The sequence below is a fragment of the Gouania willdenowi genome, chromosome 2, assembly GCF_900634775.1.
Source record: "Gouania willdenowi chromosome 2, fGouWil2.1, whole genome shotgun sequence".
Classification (NCBI taxonomy): Eukaryota; Metazoa; Chordata; class Actinopteri; order Blenniiformes; family Gobiesocidae; genus Gouania; species Gouania willdenowi.
Genome location: NC_041045.1, coordinates 527372 through 550111, shown reverse-complemented (window position 1 = coordinate 550111; position 22740 = coordinate 527372). Strand labels below are relative to the sequence as shown.

The window sequence follows — 22740 nt, the reverse complement described above, 5'->3', positions numbered from 1 at the left end:
CATTGATTTTTAACCTGGTCGCCACAGTCGTCTGGACGTCATAGAAAAGATGACTCAGGTCGGATTTGAAACCCTGACCCTAACCTGTGACACCGCCACACACACTGTACATTCATTAAGTATATATCCATTAGTATTTCAGTAACAATCATATTGCTCTTCGATGTTTTAAAAGAAATAATGTAAATGTGGAGCCTTGAATGTAATTCCTTTAAATTGACATATTTCTCCTTTACATTATCCACATGTTTGTATCCAGGGAACTTTACTACAGACGTCAGTAGATGTTTTAATGCAGAACAACCTTTCTGATTGTTCTGCATACAGAGCCGTTCACTAAATTATCTACATCCACAATGTTGTAAAGAAAACTACAGTTTGCAAAAAAACCGTAAAGCAGCATAACATTAGTAATGATATGAGCATGTCTGTGTGTGATACTGAAGAGTGTCGAGGCTAATTAAAGTGTTCCTTGAGAAGCGGTGTTCAGGTGGGCGGAGCCAGGTAATAACCCAGCGAGCAGGTTCAGTTCATGGAGAATGTTACCATGGTAACAGACTCAAAGTAGAACTTACCTCATTTTCAGGAATCGGAAATTCAGTTTCCCTTATTTGAGCCCCAACATAACCTGCTTTCTGGAATACCCCTTCGCAGGAGCAACATGGGACAAATAAAAACCCAAGAAATTATAAATGAGAGTCCATCCAAACTGACGTACTCAAAGAAACATGCTCAAGAACGCGACTAATGGGTAACATGGTTGGAATTAGATAGGAAACAATGCCCCGACAAACACTTAATCAAACAAACCTTAACTACTGCAGGGAAGGCTAACAGGAGATGTGGAACACCTGAGTGGAAACATGAGGGAGGAGTCCATATAATATATACTGTATTACTGACAGGACAGGGTGTTGAAACAGACAGGATTCCTGAGTTGGAATAATGTGACTTTGATGTTGTGCAGTTTGGATCGTTGTTTCCTAACCTCTAAATAAGAACCAGGAGCCAAGTTTGGATCATCTTTTATTATCAGTGGAGCTGAACAGGTAGTTAAAGCTAAGATCGTGTTTTAATCATCGTTGCTTGCCGCTGATCGCTCAATGACTTTCCTCATCCAGCGAGTCATCCTGAACAAGTGAGTGTAGAAGCCGTACTTCCCATCGCGGTCGCAGCCTTCGCCCCACGACACGATGCCCATTTGATACCAGCGTTTCTCTGTTGGGTGCTGCACAGAAGAAGAAGAAGAAGAAGCATGTAAAAGCGCCCTTAACTGACCAACAGGCTTTCAATAAGAGGAGCCGCACCTTCATCACGAACGGACCACCGCTGTCGCCCTCACAGGCATCTCCCCGTTCTGACTCGTCCGGTTTAAAACCTACGATACGGAGAGAAGAACCGGTGAATAATTAGGGAAGTATCAAGGAATCATCATCAAAGAATCATCACGAATCAGTTGATAATAAAAGAATCGTCACAGAATCAGAATTAATAGACAATCATCAAAGAATCGTTAGAGTTATCAGGAATCACTGAGATCCAGAAGAACTGGATGATGTTCAGTGTGAAAATGAATGTTGGGTTTTAGATCATTTTAAGTTTTTATTCAAAGGGATGAACTGAAGAACTTTCTGTTTTTGCACCAAACTGAGAATAAATGAAAACATGAAGAGTTGCGTTGCTCTTCTGACAGTAACATCTCAACAAGAAGATCTGACAGCGACTCCATCAACCCACAGAGGGTTCGAGATCTCCAAAATATTCATAAACTTATAAAAAAGTGGCGCCTGTTAAAGGGATCAAGGTAATGACTGCATCAAAAATTGTGAATAACCTTGTCGCTAATGTACTTAGGCATGTCGTCCATTTGGGGACCATTGAAGAATCCGATCCGACCCCGGTATGATCTTATTAATGTGTAGTGAAAATTACCATATCAGACCTGAAACCTGAGTATCTAATAAACTGACTTTTGTTGCTGTTAATGAAGTCTTTTTAGTGTTTTCTGAGATGAACATTATTAACCACCTCACCAGGTTTCATTACTGTACAACTCTTTATTGTTCTGAAAGATTGAGGAACGAGCAGAGAGGGTTTTACCAGCACAGAACATGTTGTCTGTGATCTTGACTTGTGTGGAGCTCCTGCAGATGTCCTGGTCGACGATGGGAAGGTGAATTTGTTGGAGAACTGTTGGTAAATTCCTGGCTGCTGGATTCCAGGTTTCTTTCAGGTTTCCCCAACCTGTCACTCGACCCTTAAAGCCCTGAGTCATCAGCCTGTGGACAAAAGACATGTCAGCATTTTATTTTTATGACCAGTTGGACTCCACTGGTTTTAAAGAAGACAAGGATAGTCTGAGATATTGTGTTGTCACTCTTACAGTCGGGCGACCTTCTTGTTGGGGAGGCACACCGGATGTATCTCGTTTGTAAACTGAATCGGTCGTCTCATGTGTAGTAGAGCAATGTCTCGGTTCAAGTTGACCTTCCAGTCGTACTTGGGGTGGACGATGATTTCATCAATGGCCACGATCTTCTCTGTGCCGCGCTCGAACCTGAGCGACAGTGCAAAGGGCAGCTGTGTAAGGAGCGGAGGGGATGGGGCATAGATCAGTGCAGGAGGCCCTACTTGGCTCGGTTGTGTTTTCCCAGGCGGACCAGGATGTCTCCGGTGCTAAAGTTCTTGTTCCAGGGTGGGTAGAGCAGGCAATGAGCGGCTGTAACGATCCACTCATCGCTGACCAGACTGGCTCCACACAGCAGTTCCTGAGGGCTGCGTTTGTACAGCATCACCTGCCTGAACACCAGAACAACCGTTCAACCTCAGTGTCATTGGTACTATGGTTAAACTATCCTTATCTATAAAATGAAACGGCACAAAGACTGATTTAGTGACGATAAAGAACACATTGACTGATTGTTCATCGTGGAGGTCTGCTGATGCTTACCATAAACATACAGAAAACTATTCACACAGGTTAAAAATGGTTAACATTCATGTTTTTCAATGGTGGGAGGAAACCAGACAGTGTACATTAAGAAAACCCATGCAAACACTGGGAGAACATGCAAACTCCACATAGAAAGGTCCAAACTGTCCACCTCGGGGCTTGAACACAAGACATTCTTGCTGGAAGGCAGATGTGCTAACGACTATTAGTATATTCCCTTCAAAATAAAAGCATTATATCTCTGAGGGTGTTTTGATGAATCCACATGTTGGAAAACCAGTTTAGTTGTATCGCCATGATACGATACATGAACCTTCTGGGGTAAAGGGTTATGTATGGTTACCATGGAGCCGAGGCCACCTCAGCATCGTCGCCACCAACGATACGCTGTTCTCTGTACGAGTCCATGAGCACTGCTTCCTTCCCATCCTCTTTGTCCATTGTCTCAAACAGAGGTCGAACTCCACACACTGCCAAACAACAAATCAGAGAGCGGGCCGGATACCACATTTACAAGGTCCAACTAGTTGGTTAGCTGGTGAAGGTACTCACCAATTTCACCATTCCCAAAGGTTCGAGGGTTAAAGAATATTTTTCTTTTTTCACCCAGAACAGAGCGTTCACGACCTTCAGTCACTGTGGTATCATCTTCACTGACCAGAGGGTCGTCTGTGGAGGTCAAAGGTACATACATACACACTCAACCCTGTGCGCAGAAAAAATGGCCTTCTACAATTGATCTGTAGCACAAAATAGGTTGTGACCCATCACAATAGACATTATTAAGTACTGGGTAAAGGTCAGAAAGATAAAGGTTGCCGATGAAGGTCACCGCTAAATTTTCTAAACCAAGTTCAAGGTCACAGTGAAGGTTATGCTAAAGCTAATGAAAACGATTGCTGTAAAGGTCTGTGTAAAGTTCAGAAAGATAAAGGACATGAATGAAGGTCACTGATCAATTTAACGAGTTATGTTCATGACAAAGATCTCTGTACAGGTAATGTTAGTGGTTCTGTTCACGGTTTTCACTTTCAAGGTCAAATTTATGGTAAAGGTTATGATAAAATCAAAATTAAAGGTAAGAGTAAAGATTCCAGAAAAGGTTTCAGAGAAGATAAAGTTAAAGGTCACTAACTAGCCTTACAGGTACGGTTCAAGGTACAGGTAACGTTAAAGGTTATCGGAAAGATTAGAGAAGGTCACGGCCTCGGTGAAGGTTACGGTAAAGATGTGTGTTTTACCACATAGCTCCATGTCGCAGTAATCCACGGTGATGTTTCCAGACACCTCGACGTAGCACCAAGGTCCTTCAGGGTCATTGTCTGGGTTACGGCAACGGTTGCCCTGCAGGTCGACCTCGGGGATAAAGTCTTTGTCTTGGCTCAACGTCACAGCTTCTGGTGATGACCAGCGCAGGCAGGAGTGACCGTTCTTTGTAATGTTCAGATCGCCGCTGTAATCCACGCCATAGCTGGGCAGACACTCGGTGAATCTGATTTGTTTGGGGGCAACAGTTGGCGGGACAAAGTCTTGACCTGAAAGGTGACACAGGAGGTTGTTGTTGTTGTTGTTTACTTGATGTAAATGCATGAGGGGGTAGGGCAAGAACCGTACCACAGACAGGAACTCTGCACGCCTCCTTCTGCACTGACGGATCCTGAGTGAAACACCACGGACCGTCTGCACCACCATTAGGGTTCCTGCAGAAGTTCTCCTCCAGAACGCTATTAGGCTCGGACACGTTGAACTCCCTACACAGGTTATTCAACAGGTACAGGTAAATATGCATCTGACTGGTTACTTATCTACTGACAGTTAGCTGTTGATGGGTTAATAACCTGCTAATGTGTTAATACCCTAGGTTAATAACTTGCTAATGGCTAATTAACCTGCTAATGGGTTAATAACTTGCTAATGAGTTAATAACCTGCTGAGGGGTTACCTGTTGGTGGGTTAGTTACCTGTTGACGGGTTAGTTACCTGTTGGTGGGTTAGTTACCTGTTGACGGGTTAGTTACCTGTTGACGGGTTAGTTACCTGTTGGTGGGTTAGTTACCTGTTGACGGGTTAGTTACCTGTTGGTGGGTTAGTTACCTGTTGACGGGTTAGTTACCTGTTGGTGGGTTAGTTACCTGTTGGTGGGTTAGTTACCTGTTGGTGGGTTAGTCATCTGTTGACGGGTTAGTTACCTGTTGGTGGGTTAGTCATCTGTTGATGGGTTAGTTACCTGTTGACGGGTTAGTTACCTGTTGACGGGTTAGTTACCTGTTGACGGGTTAGTTACCTGTTGGTGGGTTAGTCATCTGTTGATGGGTTAGTTACCTGTTGGTGGGTTAGTTACCTGTTGACGGGTTAGTTACCTGTTGACGGGTTAGTTACCTGTTGGTGGGTTAGTTACCTGTTGACGGGTTAGTTACCTGTTGACGGGTTAGTTACCTGTTGGCGGGTTAGTTACCTGTTGGTGGGTTAGTCATCTGTTGACGGGTTAGTTACCTGTTGGTGGGTTAGTCATCTGTTGATGGGTTAGTTACCTGTTGACGGGTTAGTTACCTGTTGACGGGTTAGTTACCTGTTGGTGGGTTAGTCATCTGTTGATGGGTTAGTTACCTGTTGATGGGTTAGTTACCTGTTGACGGGTTAGTTACCTGTTGGCGGGTTAGTTACCTGTTGACGGGTTAGTTACCTGCTGATTGGATGGGGGAAGCTATGCCTCCAGTACTGACACATTCGACCTGATTTAGTGATGTTTATGTTTCCCTCGTAGTTCAAACCCTGACCAGATATACACTGACCTAACACACACACACACACACACACACACACACACACACACACGCACACACACACACACAGTAATACAATTATACATTTACTTTAACTGTCTGTGTGTCTATTTTGTTGTTAGTTGGTTTTTTGTACCTTGTATACACTGTCTGACCAGCTCGATGTTCTGCTGAGTTCTTGAAGTTTCAGTTCCTTTACAGTCTACACACACACACACACACACACACACACACACACACACATTTTGATATTGTGCTTACATGATGTACTAAATATCGAAAACAAACAGGAGGCGACACTGGAGGAGTAAGTACCGAGATATCTGGTCCAGAACCTCTCCTGTGGAAAAACACAACATCATCATTGTGTGTGTGTGTGTGTGTGTGTGTGTGTGTTTCAGTGTGTGTGTAGGTATGTACAGTATGTGTGAGTTTGTGGGTTGTTGTTTTTTTTTACCGTTTTGTCGTTTTGTTCAAACACTTCTCTGGCTTCTTCATGGTCACAGATTTCCTCTACACACTCTCTCTCCAGGTTACCTTACAACACACACACACACACACACACACACACTGAGTTTAATTACTAATATGATATAATTATAATTGTAATTCAAAAAATCTGTTGCTCTTAAAGGCTCAGTAATTGTGATTAATTAAATTTGAACTTTTGTAATTGAGAACAGAATTGTAATTGACTTTCAGGGAAATAACTGTAATTTTAGTTGTAATTGGAAAAAGTTGTCATCATAATCATAATTGAGTTGTAATTGAACATGGATAAGTGAAGACGTAATTGTAATTGACCCCAACACTGGTCTGTAGTAATAATTAAATTTTTTTAGTCTGTGTGTTGTGTGTCTGTTATTTGTCTGTAGTTGTGTGTCAGTTGTTTGTCTGTAGTTGTGTGTCAGTTGTTTGTCTGTAGTTGTGTCCGTTGTTTTTCTGTAGTCGTGTGTCTGTTGTTTGTGCGGTGCGTCTGTAGTCAGTTGTGCACCTGTAGTTGTGAGTCTGTAGTTGTGCGTCTGTAGTTGTGTCTGTCTGTACCTGGTTTCATCTCTTCAAACACCTGATTGGCTCGTCTGTTCCTGGTCAGTACCTGTGAGGCCTGCTGTCTGTGAAAGAAAACTACAGAAGAAGAGCAGAGTGGTTACTGTGGTTACTTAGCATTAGCTAGTTAGCACTAGTGAGCTAACTAGCTCTCAAGGTGCTAGCGCTAATAGCTTAGCCGCTGCTGTTGAGGTTTTAACAGACTTGACAACATACAAAGGTTGAGAGTGAAACCATAAATAACCCTAAAACATAAGTAAAAACATAGCTGTAAACAACAAAGTCATTAAAGTCAAAAGAACCTTAGAAATAAGAGTAAAACATAAAATGACACGATATAAAAACATTTGGATATTAACAAAAACAAACTGATGAACAAACAAAAAGGGAAAAAATGACTAGCACTAGCTTATTTAGCACGAATTAACAAACTATACCTGAAGCACATTATACTAAGTACACTTAAGTATACTTGAAGTATATTTTGCTCAGTACACTTACTCATTACTTCTTGGGACTAAAATAGCCCAAACGTACACTTTATGTATACTATAAATATTAATTAAGTAAACTTTTAGTCTATACTTAAAGCTTTATTCTCACTTTCATTTAAATGAGCACTTTTTGTTATAATATACATTACAATATACTTTTAACTTTATTTCATGTTGACTTGTTAACTTTAACTATACTCAAGATTAAGAACACGTTAAACTGTTTCTAACTGGAATATCATATTATAGTACAATATAACAAAAACAGCAATTTGACATCTAGTGCAAATATATATTTATATATAAACAATACAAAACAAACATGAAACCAAATGTAATATAAACCTGAAAAAAAATACGTAAAAAAAAAAATAACGTAAAAAACAAACCAAACACAAAAATGTAAACGAACAAATAAACAAATGAAAAATGTGAAATTAACAGATGAACTAATGGAAAAACTACAAATAAACAAAGAAATATACAACGTTAAAACAAACGAATGGAAAAACAAATTAGGAAGCGTTCAAAAATTGATGAAATAAAACTTTTGCGTAAACACAAAACAAGAAAATGCTTGAGAAAATAATTTAGCGTTTGAATTTAAGGTGATGGATCAGAAGCTTAGTTAGTGACTAATAACAGATCTTATTACTGATAGATACTCAATAGATGATACGTTGATACCATGTTGGGCTGCACAGGGCAGGACCAGCAGCAGAACCAGCAAACGCTCCATCAGAACCTCTAGAACCTCTAGAACCAGGTCCAGCTCCGTCTGTTCCTCCCTCTGGTCTGTTCCGTCTCTGCTCGTGTTGACTGACAGGTCAAAGTATCAGCGACATGTTGGGTGTTTGCGTTGACTCACTTTGTACACACACACACACACACACACACACGTACGCGTGTGTTCCTGAGACCAGAGCTGACCACGCTCATTGATCGGCCGCACACGGTAAATATTGACCTGTAGGTGAAAGTCTGCAAAAATCTGACCTTTGACCCCCTGAAGAGCCACTGACTGCCATCAGCTAGCTACACTGGCTAACCCGTTACATTGCTAACGGTCTTGTTGTATTTTCTTGTAGTTTTGTGTGATTTTGGAGTCGTTTTCGTGTTGTTTTTCTGTCGTTTTGATATAATTTTGTTTTTATTAATTTTTAGTATTTTTCTTTGGGTCATTTTGTGTGTTTTTGGTGTTTTATTTAGTGCTGTTTTGTTCTTCTTGTGTGTTTTTGAAGCCATTATGTGTGTGTTGTGGTTCCTATTATTCCTTCCTAATTTGGTTTCAATGTTTTTCAGGAAAACTAAATTCTGTGGCCCCCTGCCAAACACATTTTACTATCACAGCAAAAACAAAATTGTGTTTGGTGGCCACAAATTAGTATTTTGTCATCACAAATTAATAATTAGTGGCCATAAATTAGTATTTTGTGTCCACAGATTTCGTAATCATGGCTTATTAATTTGTGGCCACAAATTATTGTTAAAAGATTTATTGAGTCAACAAAGTGTATTTTAAAACACAAAATAAAGTTAAATCGTGTCTACCACTCAACAATTGTGACCTTCAGAAAATAATCAATAGTCTAAAATGAGTTTAAAATATTAATCTACATTTTCATTCTCTGTTTTTGTAAGACCCACAAAGTAAATACACAAATTCATATCAAAAACAGAATACACAAATGATACAAAATACTTAAAACAACTGAAGTTACACAAAAATTACTTTGACACAGAAAATCACGTTTCTGTGTCCTATCATAAATACCATCTTGAATATTTAACTCTAAACCCTAATTATAAATGATTATGAATAATTGATGGTAAATTTATTGGTTTATCCTTATATAAAGTTGAACTTAAAGTGGTCTGCGATTAACTGTGTAATATAATGCATCTGGTTATTTGTCAAATTAAAAATTACACAGAAATTCCCTTTTTTTTTCTCTCAAAAACAAAATTTATTTTTTATTTATTTATTTATTTTACGTGAAATTAACTAATTTGGTTAAAATAAAATACAAGTTTTATTCCATCTACAAATTATTTTTATTTAATACCATTATTCACATTTTTAACAAAATTTTTAAAAATGTAGGAGGAAAAAGCCCTGACCCAAGAGTGACGTCACAGATTTCCGTATCGTGCTGCTGACGTGACGTCATTAGCAGCTGTAGTTTCCTGACCGATGGACGCTTTTCTCTGTTTTGCTCTAAATGGTGCGAATTCTTTGCTGCGGTAAACCTGGGAACCACAACCCACGGTGACCGAGCAGAAGCCGCCTTCACAGGACCGAGCAGCTCGCGGAGAGCCGGTTAGCCGCGCCATTAGCCACCGGAGCTAACAGCAGGTCTGAGCCTTACGGAACTCCATAGAGAAAATACACATTTTAACATGTTCGGCTTCAAGTCACTTTCTTGTACCTAAGGGCTAATAATGCTAATGCTCACCACTCACAAAAGACTATAAAACAAAGTTAAATCAACCTTCCGTTTCACTATTTATCTAAACTGAAAAATATTGACATATAAAACTTAAAACAAGTCAGTCTTCATGTTAGTTGTCTGAATGTGATTATTATTTTTAAACAATATATTTATCATACAGTCTGGTGTAGCATTATCTAATATATTATATTGACGTGTGTTGTTAAAGCTCCTGTTGTGTATATAAATAATATTTCTACAAACTGTTGCTAAATAAATCAGCCTGGAACCAGGTGAGTGCTACCCTACCCTTCAGTAAGGAGGGCTGCGATTGGCTGTGGTCGATTAACTACCGATTTAGCCCAATTAAAAACACACGTGCGTTCACACACTCAAACACTCAAGGTGAATGCACACACAAACACTGCACTCACACACGCAAGCAGTCATGGTGCGGGCACTCAAACACTTATGGTGCGCACACACAAACACTTATGGTGCACACACAAACACTTATGGTGCGCACACAAACACTTATGGTGTGCACACACACAAACACTAGTGGTGCACACACACAAACACTTATGGTGCGCACACACAAACACTTATGGTGCGCACACACAAACACTCATGGTGCGGGCACACAAACACTAGTGGGGCACACACACAAACACTTATGGTGCACACACACAAACGCTCGTGGTGCACACACGCAAGCACTCATGGTGCGGGCACACAAACACTAGTGGGGCACACACACAAACACTTGTGGTGCGCGCACACAAACACTGCACACACGCAAACACTACACGCACGCACACTCTGCGCTCACACACACACAAACACTCAAGATGAATGCACACACAAACATTCTGCACTCACACAAACACTTGTAGTGCAAGCACACACAAACACTCGTGGCGCGTGTATAACCTTGTTGTTTAACAGCTTTAATAGCGTGATGAGTCAGTTAGGGACATTTACATAGTAAATGTCAAATAACATCTTCTATTTTTCATTTTCAAAGAAACAAATGTGGATATTTTTTTTAATTAAACATCGTCATTATGAAGGAATCTGAACGTGACACTGATGTAAGAAGGACGTTACTCAAATATTACCTTTAAAAACAAAAAGAAAAATTAAATGTGTATTTATATTGAAACTGATAAACACAATTGTATTGAATTTATTCAAAATGTATTTGAAAGAATGCAATGTTTTCACACGATTGAATAATCATTTAAATCTACTGTAATATCTTAAGACCCTTCATATTGTTCATATTGTTTGGCAGTAATTTCAATAAATGTGTTTAATTGTTCATAGATTATTATGTCACGACCGTATTGTTGTGTTGGTTGGTCTTTCAAAGTAAAAGTCATGTCAAAACAAAAACTCTGTGTTTCCAGGATGAACACTGCATTTAAAATACCGAAAAGAAAACAGGCTGATGACTCCGCCCACCTTCACATACTGTCACCTTTGTCCCGCCTCCAGGACCCAGCCCCTTCAGTTAAGGTGGTATTACTGTTATAAAAGCTGGTGCTGCAAACACTTAGTCATAATGTGTCTTATTTAAGGCGGTATGAAATACTAATATGGTTATATTCAGGCCTACATGTAGAGTAGTTTTAAAAGAATGTTGTGATAAGGTGTTTGATTTAAGGTGGTATTACATTGTTATCAAAGCCCAAATTTACACTAATTAAGGTGGAATTGTGGAAGTGTCTTATCTTTGCTGTTTCTGATCAAAAGTTGCTCCAATGTGAACAAAACTCCATATTTTGTAAAATCTAAATCATGTTGTCAGATAAACACCGCCATTTCACACATCTGAGCACTTCTTAGTCGAGAATTCTGTCCAATGAATGCTTTGTGCTCGTGCGTAAAATGGCCGGTCCCTCCTTTACCCAGCTCTGATTGGCCAGGGCTAAAGCCACTCCCACAGTGTTTGATATCACCAATTTCTACAAGGTCTGAGCTTTACAACATTGTGTCAAACCATGTGAATGGTCAAAGCATTGCTGAACTAGACACACACGTAACGGCACCAAAAAGTGGAACCAATACTAGCATTACGCATGGCACAGCAGAAACCTGAATAAAAATGGATATGTGTTTATTGGCAAAGTGGGATTCAGCCTGAACTTTTTTGTCCTAAACATGTGTATCTTTAGCTTATTGTTTATTATTATCACCAAACTTGCTGCAGTTGATGTCCATACATTAGTTCAATTATTTCTGTTTTTATAGCCTTTGATAATGAGAATTGGCTTTATATTTTTAATGTAAATCTGTATCATATATTTTCCAAAATGTCCCAGTTTGTGTTATTTACCTCTCACTGTTTTTATTATTCTTGTTGTTGTTGGCAGGGTTACGGCGATCGACCCGGCAGGAATGGTGGCGGGGTGAGCAGGTTGCATGCTGGGAGCTCATTAGGCTCAGACAACAGGAGGTGAGTGCAGCGCCCCCTGCTGTGTGCTGTGTTGTGTGTTAAAACCACGCTGACATAAATCTGTTTTCAGGAGTTTCTCCGATGTCGTTAAATCTCTGCTCGGAATCCCAGGAGCCAATCACACAGCAGCAAGAGGCAGGGGTGGAGCCTCAGGGGGCGGAGTCACAAATGGGTTTGTTAACAATAATATTAAACTTTTGATCAGTATAATGTAAAAAAAAAAAAAAAGCATCGTATTGTAGAATAACGTAGAGCAGAGATGGACAACTTCTATCAGGGCGGGGCCACAAAAATGAGATTTTCTGATCTGAGGGCCACACTGTCAACATTCATGTTTGCATTTTTACAATAATGACCAATCTAAGCATTAATTCAGGAAAGAACAAAGGATTTTGTCTTTGTCGTCCTTTTGTGTGGGTTTTCTTGGTGGTTTATTTTAGTTTTTAGACATTTTTGAGTGTTTTTAAATTTATTTTGCTTATTTTTTTTGTCAAAATTGCAATTTTTTGTTGCCTTTTTCTGTGTTTTGTGAGTAATTAGTTTGGTTTGGTTATAGTCCCTGTGTTATTGTTGTCATTTTTAGTATTTTTCTGTCATTTTGGGCAATTTTGTGTGTCTTTGAAGACCTTTTGTTTATGTTGTTGTTTTTGTAGTCATTTTATGTTTAAGTGGTTGTAAAGTGTGTCTTTGTTATCATTTTGTATACTTCTGTTGACATGTTGTGCATTTTGCAGTTGTTTTTTGTGTTTCTGGAGTTTTGTGTGTTATGTTGGGCTTCTTGTATCTACCAAACTCAGGAATTACTATTTTGTTTTGGGGGCCGCACATAATTAGACCGAGGATCACATGTGGAATATTGTAGAATAATGTATGGTCCAAAGTAGAGCTTTGTATTGTAGAACATTGTATAATGTTGTCAAGCCATTATAGCATAGAGCAAACATAATTTTGCACAGCCCCCAAAACACATCAGCAAAAGTTGTATTTCAAGGAGTTGGAATGAATATAAAGCCCAACATAACACACAAAATAACTCCAAAGACACAAATTCACAGCAAAATGCACAAAGTACATAAAAACACACACAAAACATTCCAAAAATAGCAAGAAAGATAGACACAACAAACAAAATGACAACAAAAATACAAAAAACAACGCATTAACAGAATAGCTTTAAAGACACACAAACTATCAACAAAATTACACAAAATGACTGGAAAATACAGAAAATAACAACAAAAATACAGAAAGTGACCCTAAAAATACACAAACCGACAACATAAATGCTGAAGATGAGAGAAAAATACACAAAATTACAAGAAAAACCCAAAAAACTAGGCAAGACCTGTATTCACAAGGCAAATACGTATTTGGCAATTTGAAAAATTGACTAAAATGATAACCTGTATCTGGGTTTGTTGACAAGTTTGTTATTTTTACTAATTACATTGAAAATAGTAATGCAGGACAAACAGAAGACTAACCTTGACCTTAAATATGACCTTGAGTGAAGGTCAAGGTCACACATTGAAAGGAAATGTTGTTCAATGGTACCAGTCTGAGAACTGATCTCAATTTGTGGCCAATTTTATAGAGAAAAAAAATGTTTTTAAAGTATGGTAGATAATCATAAATTACAACATTGCATCGCTTTGTAGAGCATCTTACCTTCCAATAAATAATAACATATACTTTATATTTTTATGGACATTTGAATTGTAGATGATTTTAGCGCGTTATCGAGGATTATACAGTAACATTTTGTATATAGAATAGCGTAGAGCTTCGTAGATTAGAATATTAAAGAGTATCTGATCTAATCTTTATCAGTTTGGTTTGAGCTTCGGTTCTTTTTCTGTCCACCAGGTGGCGCCCAAAGAGAACGTCAGATCGACTGCTGCCGCCTGAAGCAGCAGGTGAGCTTTCAGAATAAAACACAGGATGTAAAGGTTAAGTCGTGACATTAAATATCAGGTGTTTTTTTTCTTTCTAAGCTCCGCCTCAGCGTCTCAGCATCAACTCCGTTGACTCGTTGGCTGAACTCAGAGCGAAGGTAACTTCCTGTTAGCTCACTTTCACAGTAAAGTGCAATGTTTTTTCAGAATAAAGGTGAAACAAAGGATCTTTTTTTAAATGTCTTTATTAATTTTTGAATTCTTAGTTGCTGTCTGCATTGGGTGAGAGCAAAGCAAACATTTTATGCCATAATGACATTTATAACCTTTTTACTGTATGATCCAAAGGGTTACTGGTTAGAAAAAAACTTCTCAATTTGACCCCGTTCAATGTTTATCATTCAAAAAAACAATAACTGACTCTTTTTTTCATGTTTTCCTAATTTGATGGGTACATTTGATTAAGCATAAAATTATAGTGATGATATTTTATTAAATATGCTGAACACATATTGTACACATTGGTGTTTCTCTGGGGTCAATTTGACCTCAAGCTGATTTAGCTGTGTTTCATTATCAAAAGGTTATTATTTATGTATTCAACAGTTAAACAAAGTGTCTGACACACAAATAACCTCGTCAACAATTATCTAAAAATCATTTTCTGGAGGTAAATATCCCTGGGGTCAGATTGACCACATGGGTAACATGTGTTAGTCATGTTAGAGGATAATAGGAGGGTTAAAAATGTAGGAAATGTTGAGGTTTTAAACATCAAACACTATTTCTCTCAATTTCTGCAATTGTTTAATTGTAATGACATTTTAATGTAAATCCACCTTGTGTTTTTAAAAATATATTTTATATATTTATCATATTATATACAGTATACCACTGACCATACACCAGACCTGAAATACCTAAAAACATTTGTCACAATGTTTAAAGATGGTTCATTTAATACTAAAACTTTATCATCAGTATTTAACTCTACTAAGTAATAACTTCATCTGTCATCATGTATTTATCGTTGTGAAAGTAAATCAGATTATAGATGACTAGAGCTCCTGAGGGCCCCTCACATGGTCCATGTGGGCTACCTGGGGCCCACGGTTCCCTGCTTTATAACAGAACACCTGTTTGTTTTAGAGTAAACCAGGAAGTGCTGAGGACCTTGAACAGATCTCGTCAGAAGACGACTTCCTGTCTTCGGCTGCAACTGGACAGTCGTCTTCCGTCTCCACGGTGATGGGACGGGGGAAGCCGGCATCCTCCATCACTAGGAACAATGGAGGGAAAAGACCATCGTCCTCTGTCTCCACGGCGACGGGAGGCGAGAGGCAGAGCCTGATGCTGCAGGATGTTAAAGAACGTCAACGAGCGAAATGGTTGGAGTTCAAACAGAAGAAACAGAAGAAGAAGAAGAAGAAGGAACATGAACAGCCGTCTGAGCCAAGTGTGTAAAAATAACCAAATGAAACCTGTTAATGACACTTTAACGACATCGTAAACTAACGACAACTTTGATTTCAGTCGTTTTGTCCAGTGAGGACGAGGAGGAGGTCAGGACGTCTCTGATTGGACAACGAGGAAACACAGAGGAAGTAAAATAACACTTTTATTCCAAACATTGTTTTCATACTAAAGTTATAAAATACAGGAATCTATTATTTATTCTTATGATAATCTTTTTGTACAAAGCTGTTATAATAAAAAACAATTTGAGAAATATTTTCACATAATTTAAAACTTCTTTTTTGTATTTGTGTTTATTGTTTTATAGATTTCTGGCTATTTTTTTAGTCATCTTGTGATTTTGATTATTTTAGTCTGTTTTTTTGTGTGTTTACTTTGGGGGTCACCAGTTACACTTCTGCAGTAGACACAAAAAACAGACCCTATGTAATTAATGTTTACTGTGAAGTCGGTCTTAAATTTAATTTTAAATAGCAATAAAATGTTTTAAAAATTATTGAGTTTAATTTGACTGTAGGAACCCTGTATTATAATAATATGTAATAATTTGTTTCATTTTAAAACCTACTGACACTTGGTATGATGTTGTATTTTCAGAATAAAGTGCAGACACCATCTTTCCTGCAGCTGGAGTTCACGTCTCTTCACGTGGGGCTGATGGAGGTCAACGCTAACGGGCCGATGACGGTGAGGAAACGTGAAAAAAACACACGTAAAGAGAGAAAAATTAACAACTAAACCTAACGAAAGGAAAACGTTTGTCTTTCAGGTGACGGAGACGGGCATCCTGATACCTGTGACAGGTAACCATAGCAACAATGTGTGTGAGAGAGATTTTTTTTTTACGTGTGTATATTTACTATGTGTTTATCTCAGGTGCTGAGGACGGTGAGGTTACCGTGGTAACCTCTCAGCTCAGAGGTTGTGGTCTGTATGGAGGGGGCGTGGCCAAGGCCGGCTCCTCTCTGCTGCTGCTGTGGGTGACGGATGCTCAGTCGCACGTTCTGCACAGAGAGATACACAACATCCGTAGAGAGACCCACCCTGGTAACACACCCCTGACCAATCACAGTCAAACACATTATATAAATATATGATTTATTGTCTTTAAATTACCGTTGTTTATCGAGTTTAACGACACAAGTTTCCTCTGAATCTTCAACAAAATACAGTTTATACTTTATTGTTGTTGTTATTTATATATATATATATATATATATATATATATATATATATATACCAATATCATAATAAATAACATTTAAAAAAATAATACAGTTCCCTAAGAACATGATCCATCCATCCATCCATCCATCTTCTCCCGCTTAGCCGTTTCCGGGTCACGGGGGCAGCATCCTCAGTAGGGAGGCCCAGACTTCCCTCTCCCCGGCCACTTCCTCCAGTTCTTCCGGGGGGACCCCGAGACGTTCCCAGGCCAACCTAGAGACATAGTCTCTCCAGCCTGTCCTGGGTCTTCCCCGGGGCCTCCTTCCGGAGGGACGTGCCCTGAACGCCTCACTAGGGAGGCGTTCAGGGGGCATCCTAATTCGGTGCCCGAGCCACTTCATCTGGCTCTTCTCGTTGCGGAGGAGCAGCGACTCTACTTTGAGCCCCTCCCGAATGACTGAGCTTCTCACCCTATCTCTAAGGGAGAGCCCAGCCACCCTACGGAGGAAACTCATTTCGGCCGCTTGTACCCGTGATCTTGTTCTTTCGGTCATGACCCAAAGTTCATGACCATAGGTGAGGTTTGGAACGTAGACCGACCTGTAAATCGAGAGCTTCGCTTTTTGGCTCAGCTCCCTTTTTACAATGACGGACTGGTGCAGACTCCGCATCACTGCAGACGCCGCACCAATCCGCCTGTCGATCTCTCGCTCCATCCTTCCCTCACTCGTGAACAAGACCCCGAGGTACTTGAACTCCTCCACCTGGGGCAGAACCTCATCTCCAACCCGGAGAAGGCACTCCACCTTTTTCCGGTCGAGAACCATGGACTCGGATTTGGAGGTGCTGATTCTCATTCCGGCCGCTTCACACTCGGCTGCGAACCGATCGAGTGAGAGTTGAAGGTCACGGTATGTTGGAGCCAACAAGACCACATCATCTTCAAAAAGCAGTGATGCAATACTGAGGCCCCCGAACCGGACCCCCTCAACGCCCTGACTGCGCCTAGAAATTCTGTCCATAAAAGTTATGAACAGAATCGGTGACAAAGGGCAGCCCTGGCGGAGTCCAACCCTCACCGGAAACGATTTCGACTTTCTGCCGGCAATGCGGACCAGACTCTGACTCCGGTCATACAGGGAACGAACAGCTCCTATCAGGAGGTTCGATACCCCATACTCCCGGAGGACCCCCCACAGGAATCCCCTAGGGACACGGTCAAATGCCTTTTCCAGGTCCACAAAACACATGTGGACTGGTTGGGCAAATTCCCATGACCCCTCAAGGACCCTGCTGAGGGTGTAGAGCTGGTCCACAGTTCCACGGCCAGGACGAAAACCACATTGCTCCTCCTGAATCCGAGGTTCAACTATCCGGCGGACCCTCCTCTCCAGTACCCCTGAATAGACCTTGCCGGGGAGGCTGAGAAGTGTGATCCCTCTATAATTGGAACACACCCTCCGGTCCCCCTTCTTAAAAAGGGGGACCACCACCCCGGTCTGCCAATCCAGAGGCACTGCCCCCGACAGCCCCACAACATCCAGGGCCTTGATAACATGATAAACCAGTTAAAGGACATTAGGTAAAGACGTATAAAGAATAGATCTGTTCCTGTCCTTTGTTAAAGACGTATAAAGAATAGATCTGGTTCTTCAGGTCCTCCATGTGTTCTGGTTCTGCTGGTTCTAAAGCAGCTGCAGGACCTTCAGACTGGCTTGCTGGTCTCCATCCTGGACCAGTACCAGACCCAAAACCGTTGCTCTTCTCTGGACTTGACTGAAGGACTGCTGCTGGTCCAAAGCTGTCCCCCCCCTCTGGACCAGCACCTTTTACACTTGCTAGGACAGGTTAGTGAGGCCCCGCCCTCAACGCTACCCCTAACACAGGTCAACATGTTTCCACTGGGTTTAACTAGTTTACAGGTTTTAATGGGTTTAGTCCATGTTGTTTTTTCTACAGAGTTCGAAACAGACCAGAGAGAAGAAACCACAACAAGTCTTAAAAAGGTACACACACGCAAGTCACACGCGCACACTCACACTCAAACGCATATACTGTATATGTGTGTGTGTGTGTGTGTGTGTACAGTATGATCCAGTATCCAAAGGCTCCTTGTAAAGGAGGAATCACAGTGACGGAGGAAGATCTGCTTTGTTTGAACCACGGAGAGTTTCTCAATGACGTAATCATAGACTTCTACCTCAAGTAGGTTTATATCATTGTCTGTATCTGTGTATATCACTGTCTGTGACTGTCTGTATCTGTGTATATCACTGTCTGTATCTGTGCACATCCCTCTGTAACTGTCTGTATCTGTGTATATCACTATCTGTGCATATCCCTCTGTAACTGTATCTGTGTATATCACTGTCTGTGACTGTCTGTATCTGTGTATATCACTGTGACTGTGTATATCACTGTGTATATCACTGTCTGTTTCTGTGTATATCTCTATGTAACTGTCTATCTGTGTATATCACTGTTTGTATATGTGTATATCACTGTCTGTTATTGTCTGTATTTGTGTATATCACTGTATCTGTGTATGTATATCACTGTCTGTAACTGTCTGTATATGTGTATATCACTGTATCTGTGTATATCCCTCTGTAACTGTCTGTATCTGTCTGTTAACAGGTATCTGTCTGTAGAAGGTGGAGGTGATTCTCTGAAGATTCACGTCTTCAGTAGTTTCTTCTACAAACAGCTGAGCAGGCGACTATTGGACGATGATCCCTCAGTGCCGTGAGTCACAATTGAAGCAGCAAACCAACACTAACCATCTGTAGAACTAAACTAATCCAGCTAATTAAGAGCAACCTTAACTAACCAGCTCATCATGACTAAAGTAAACAGCTGCTTAGGTTATGACTAATCTAACCTGCACTGGTTAGTAAAACTTGTTTCTTGTGTCAGTGATCGACAGCTTCGACATCAAAGGGTGAAAACTTGGACTCGCCACGTGGACATCTTTGACAAACACTTCCTGTTTGTTCCTGTAAACCAGGAGTGAGTGTCGCTTTTATTGTTCTTCCTTTTTCTCCATCGTCTCGTTTTTTAAGAATCCGTATTCAGTTTCTTGCATGTCTTTGTTTTTGCCAACTTGTTAGTCTTTGATGAGTTGGAACTCTCTTTGAAGTTGTGTTATTGTTGTGTTTGTCAGGTCACACTGGTTCCTGGTGATTGTGTGTTTTCCTGGTTTAGAGGAACAACAATATGAAACCTTTGAAGCTGGTGAGTGTGTGTGTAACTGGTGTGTGTTTCCGTGTGCATCTGACTGTGGTTGTGTCTTTGTTGTGAAGGTCATTCAAAGTGTGGAGCAGATACAAACGTCTCTCAGAAAACACAAAAAGCTCCGGTGAGATCTATTTTAAATATGTACACTATAATGAATAAACATGCACTTACTGTGTGTGTGTGTGTGTGTGTGTGTGTGTGTGTGTGTGTGTAGTCGTGCACTGTGCAGGGCTGCAGCAGGGACTCAGTGTTGAAACGGTAACACTTCACTTTATTTGTTTGCTTTGTTTGTTTTTGTCTTTAAGTGTGCGTTTGTTTTTTTAGACCCTGTATCTTGATCATGGACTCTCTGAAGCTGACGAACCACAACAACGTTTCTCATCTCCTCAGAGAGTGAGTGTGTGTTCTCCTGCTCAACTCTGACCAGGTTACCGTGGAAACCCTCCTGGGGGGTGTTCCAGAAAGCGGGTCATGTTCAAACTCTGAGTATGTTGGGGCTCAAATGAGGGAAATTCTGAATATTCCATTCCTGAAAGTGAGGTGTGTTCTACTTTGAGTCTGTTACCATGGTAACAGTCTCCATGAACTGAACCTGCTCACTGGCAGGGTTTGTCTAAGAAACCCTGAGTTTCTACCTGACTCCGCCCACCTGAACTCCGCTTCTCGAGGAACACTTTAATGAACCTTGACACTCTTCTCTGACACACAATAGTGACATCACACACCACAGACATGCTCATATCATGACTAATGTTATGCTGCTTTACATTTTTTTCCTAAACTGTAGTTTTCTTTACAACATTGTGGATGTATAGCATTTAGTGAACGGCTCTGTAGTAAAGTTCCCTGTATACAAACCTGTTGATTATGTAAAGGAGGAATATGTCAATTTAAAGGAATTACATTTAAGGCTCCACATTTACATTATTTCTTTAAAAAGATAGAACAGCAATATAAATGTTACTGACATACTAATGGATATATACTTAATGACCGTAGAGTGATTGTCGCAATACAAATGTTACGGTGGCACAACGGGTAAAGAAGTGCGCTTGAAAGCATAGGGTCAGTGAGAAAGAAAAAGAAAGCATAGGTTCAGCGTTTTGAATCTAGCCTGAGTAAAAAAAAATGTGGACGTCCAGACGACTGTGGCGACTACGTTACATTAAAAATCAATGTAAGTGACACAATGTGAAGCAGTCGTCATTGTGTGTAGAGCTGTGGCTGCACTGAGAGGGCTGTACACTTCCTCTACTTACTGGGGCCAAATGAAAGTGGAATACTCCTAGAATAAACCTTTTAAATTCTAAGTATATTGTGAGTGAACTCATCCTTTATAAACTCTGTAAGTTGATCATTTAAACCGTAAGTACATGTTAAGCCGTCTATGATAAGTGCTGTAAACGTACGACTGGAGAAGTGATCAGCCCTCTCAAACATATTGTATTCCCCGGTCGATGAAGTGATGAAGTGACCAAAAAGCGCGACAATGTTAAAGATCACGGGCGATTTAAGTGACTATAGTCGCTGAAGTGGCTTTCTGTGTGAACACACCTTTAGAACAGGCTCATATTCCTCTATTGACTCGCTCTCTTCCGACTCGTTGCCATGGTAGCTCGTGTTATCTTTGCTCCATTGATGATAGCTTTTTATCGCGTTCTTGCACATAAGTAACTCAAGGTTTACATTCTCAAACCAGCTGTAATGGAACCGGATACTCAGAGTTTCCCATGTTAACTCAGAGTTCATGGATAGACTTTTCTGGAATACCCCTCTGGTCGGTACCACGGTAACAGCGGTAACCCGCATCCTGTGCTCAGGTATCTGCAGACGGAGTGGGAGTGTCGCAGGAACACACAGAGACTCTTCAGTGACCTGAACACTCCGTGTAGCCGCTGCATTGTAACACAACAAGACAACAGCAGTGACTGTGGAGTTTACCTGCTGCAGTACGCACAAAGCTTCATGCAGGTACACAACAAATATAGCATGGCAGATATGTCAAAAAATGTTCATTTCTGGAAGAAAACATGGAAATTTGTACATGAGGTTTTTTGAGTGTGCTGAACTTTCCTCCTCAGAACCCTGTGGTGCACTTCGACCTCCCCCCTCGATTAGACAACTGGTTTCCGCGGCAACAGGTTCGACAGAAACGCCAGGAAATCAGAAATCTGATTTTAAGTTTGAGGACGGACCAATAAAATCACATAGATGATTAACTTCCCTTGTATAGATTTGTACTAAATAAAAGTATTTAAGACGATCTTAACGACTCTTATTGTGAAATCATCAAGTTAACCTGCAGTGGATCCGTGATGATGTCATCAAACAAGGTATTTATTGAAACGGGCGTATTTAACGACATTAACGTGTTTAGAGTAGATTTGTTCATTACATTTATTTGAAAAATAATTTGTTTCAAAGTATAACACACATCGCTAGTCTGACTGTAGTTCCTGGTGTCTGACTGTAGTTTGTGGTGTCTGACCCCCGTCAGTCCTCCTGTGGAGTTAAAAGATAATCTTTGCTCAGATTAAACTGGTTTAAGACTTTGTTTTTGTGAAAGCCACTGAAAATAATCCAGATGGAGGACAAACCGCACCCCCTTGTGGATTCAGAGCTTGTGGGTTTAAGGGTTCTGGATGTGAAGGTTCTACTTCTAGATCTAGTCGTGTTTGTTGAGTTTGTATTTGTGGTCAAAGTTCACAGTTCCTTTCAAACTAAAAAAAAAAAAAACCCTCAGACCCCCAAAAACTGAGGATTAGAGATGAGTTGAATTAGTCTGTGAGACTCCA

At 40.3% G+C, this 22740-nt stretch overlaps 2 protein-coding genes across 3 annotated transcripts; one reads left to right on the top strand and one right to left on the bottom strand.

Annotated features, from left to right (window-relative positions):
- Window positions 1-1009: 1009 nt before the first annotated feature.
- On the bottom strand, window positions 1010-8232 carry f2 (coagulation factor II (thrombin)). Its single transcript, XM_028471143.1, has 15 exons — window positions 7965-8232; window positions 6781-6861; window positions 6194-6273; window positions 6052-6076; window positions 5873-5938; window positions 5637-5745; window positions 4568-4704; window positions 4195-4488; window positions 3506-3622; window positions 3297-3423; window positions 2632-2799; window positions 2384-2557; window positions 2101-2279; window positions 1308-1378; window positions 1010-1228 (listed from the first exon to the last, which is right to left on the bottom strand). The coding sequence occupies exons 1-15, from the start codon at window positions 8014-8016 to the stop codon at window positions 1073-1075; spliced, it is 1836 nt and encodes a 611-aa protein (XP_028326944.1). The 5' UTR covers window positions 8017-8232; the 3' UTR covers window positions 1010-1072.
- Window positions 8233-9428: 1196 nt separating this feature from the next.
- Window positions 9429-22690, top strand: senp7b (SUMO specific peptidase 7b). Of its 2 annotated transcripts, XM_028471855.1 has the most exons (22): window positions 9429-9633; window positions 11122-11230; window positions 12088-12170; window positions 12241-12342; window positions 14037-14086; window positions 14165-14223; window positions 15215-15521; window positions 15599-15669; window positions 16139-16228; window positions 16311-16344; window positions 16418-16588; window positions 18365-18555; window positions 18668-18714; window positions 18797-18913; window positions 19346-19453; window positions 19625-19717; window positions 19872-19942; window positions 20011-20066; window positions 20160-20203; window positions 20270-20338; window positions 21766-21916; window positions 22027-22690. In XM_028471855.1, the coding sequence occupies exons 2-22, from the start codon at window positions 11123-11125 to the stop codon at window positions 22144-22146; spliced, it is 2142 nt and encodes a 713-aa protein (XP_028327656.1). In that variant the 5' UTR covers window positions 9429-9633; window position 11122; the 3' UTR covers window positions 22147-22690. The 2 variants fall into 2 exon arrangements, 1 of the variants encoding a protein (XP_028327656.1); XR_003675886.1 differs by lacking the exons at window positions 20160-20203; window positions 22027-22690 and having other exon boundaries at window positions 20251-20338; window positions 21766-21845.
- The last annotated feature ends 50 nt before the right edge of the window (window positions 22691-22740 follow it).

Excerpts from the sequence above, each read along its gene's own strand:
- f2 (XM_028471143.1), bottom strand. The coding sequence starts at position 8,016 with ATGGAGCGTTTGCTGGTTCTGCTGCTGGTCCTGCCCTGTGCAGCCCAA. Across the intron at positions 6,274-6,780 it reads GTTTGAAGAGATGAAACCAG|GTAACCTGGAGAGAGAGTGT; the intron begins GTACAGACAGAC and ends GTGTGTTGTAAG. Across the intron at positions 5,939-6,051 it reads GTTCTGGACCAGATATCTCG|ACTGTAAAGGAACTGAAACT; the intron begins GTACTTACTCCT and ends GTGTGTGTGTAG.
- senp7b (XM_028471855.1), top strand. The coding sequence starts at position 11,123 with ATGAACACTGCATTTAAAATACCGAAAAGAAAACAGGCTGATGACTCC. Across the intron at positions 15,670-16,138 it reads AACGAGGAAACACAGAGGAA|AATAAAGTGCAGACACCATC; the intron begins GTAAAATAACAC and ends TTGTATTTTCAG. Across the intron at positions 19,718-19,871 it reads TTTGTTCCTGTAAACCAGGA|GTCACACTGGTTCCTGGTGA; the intron begins GTGAGTGTCGCT and ends TGTGTTTGTCAG.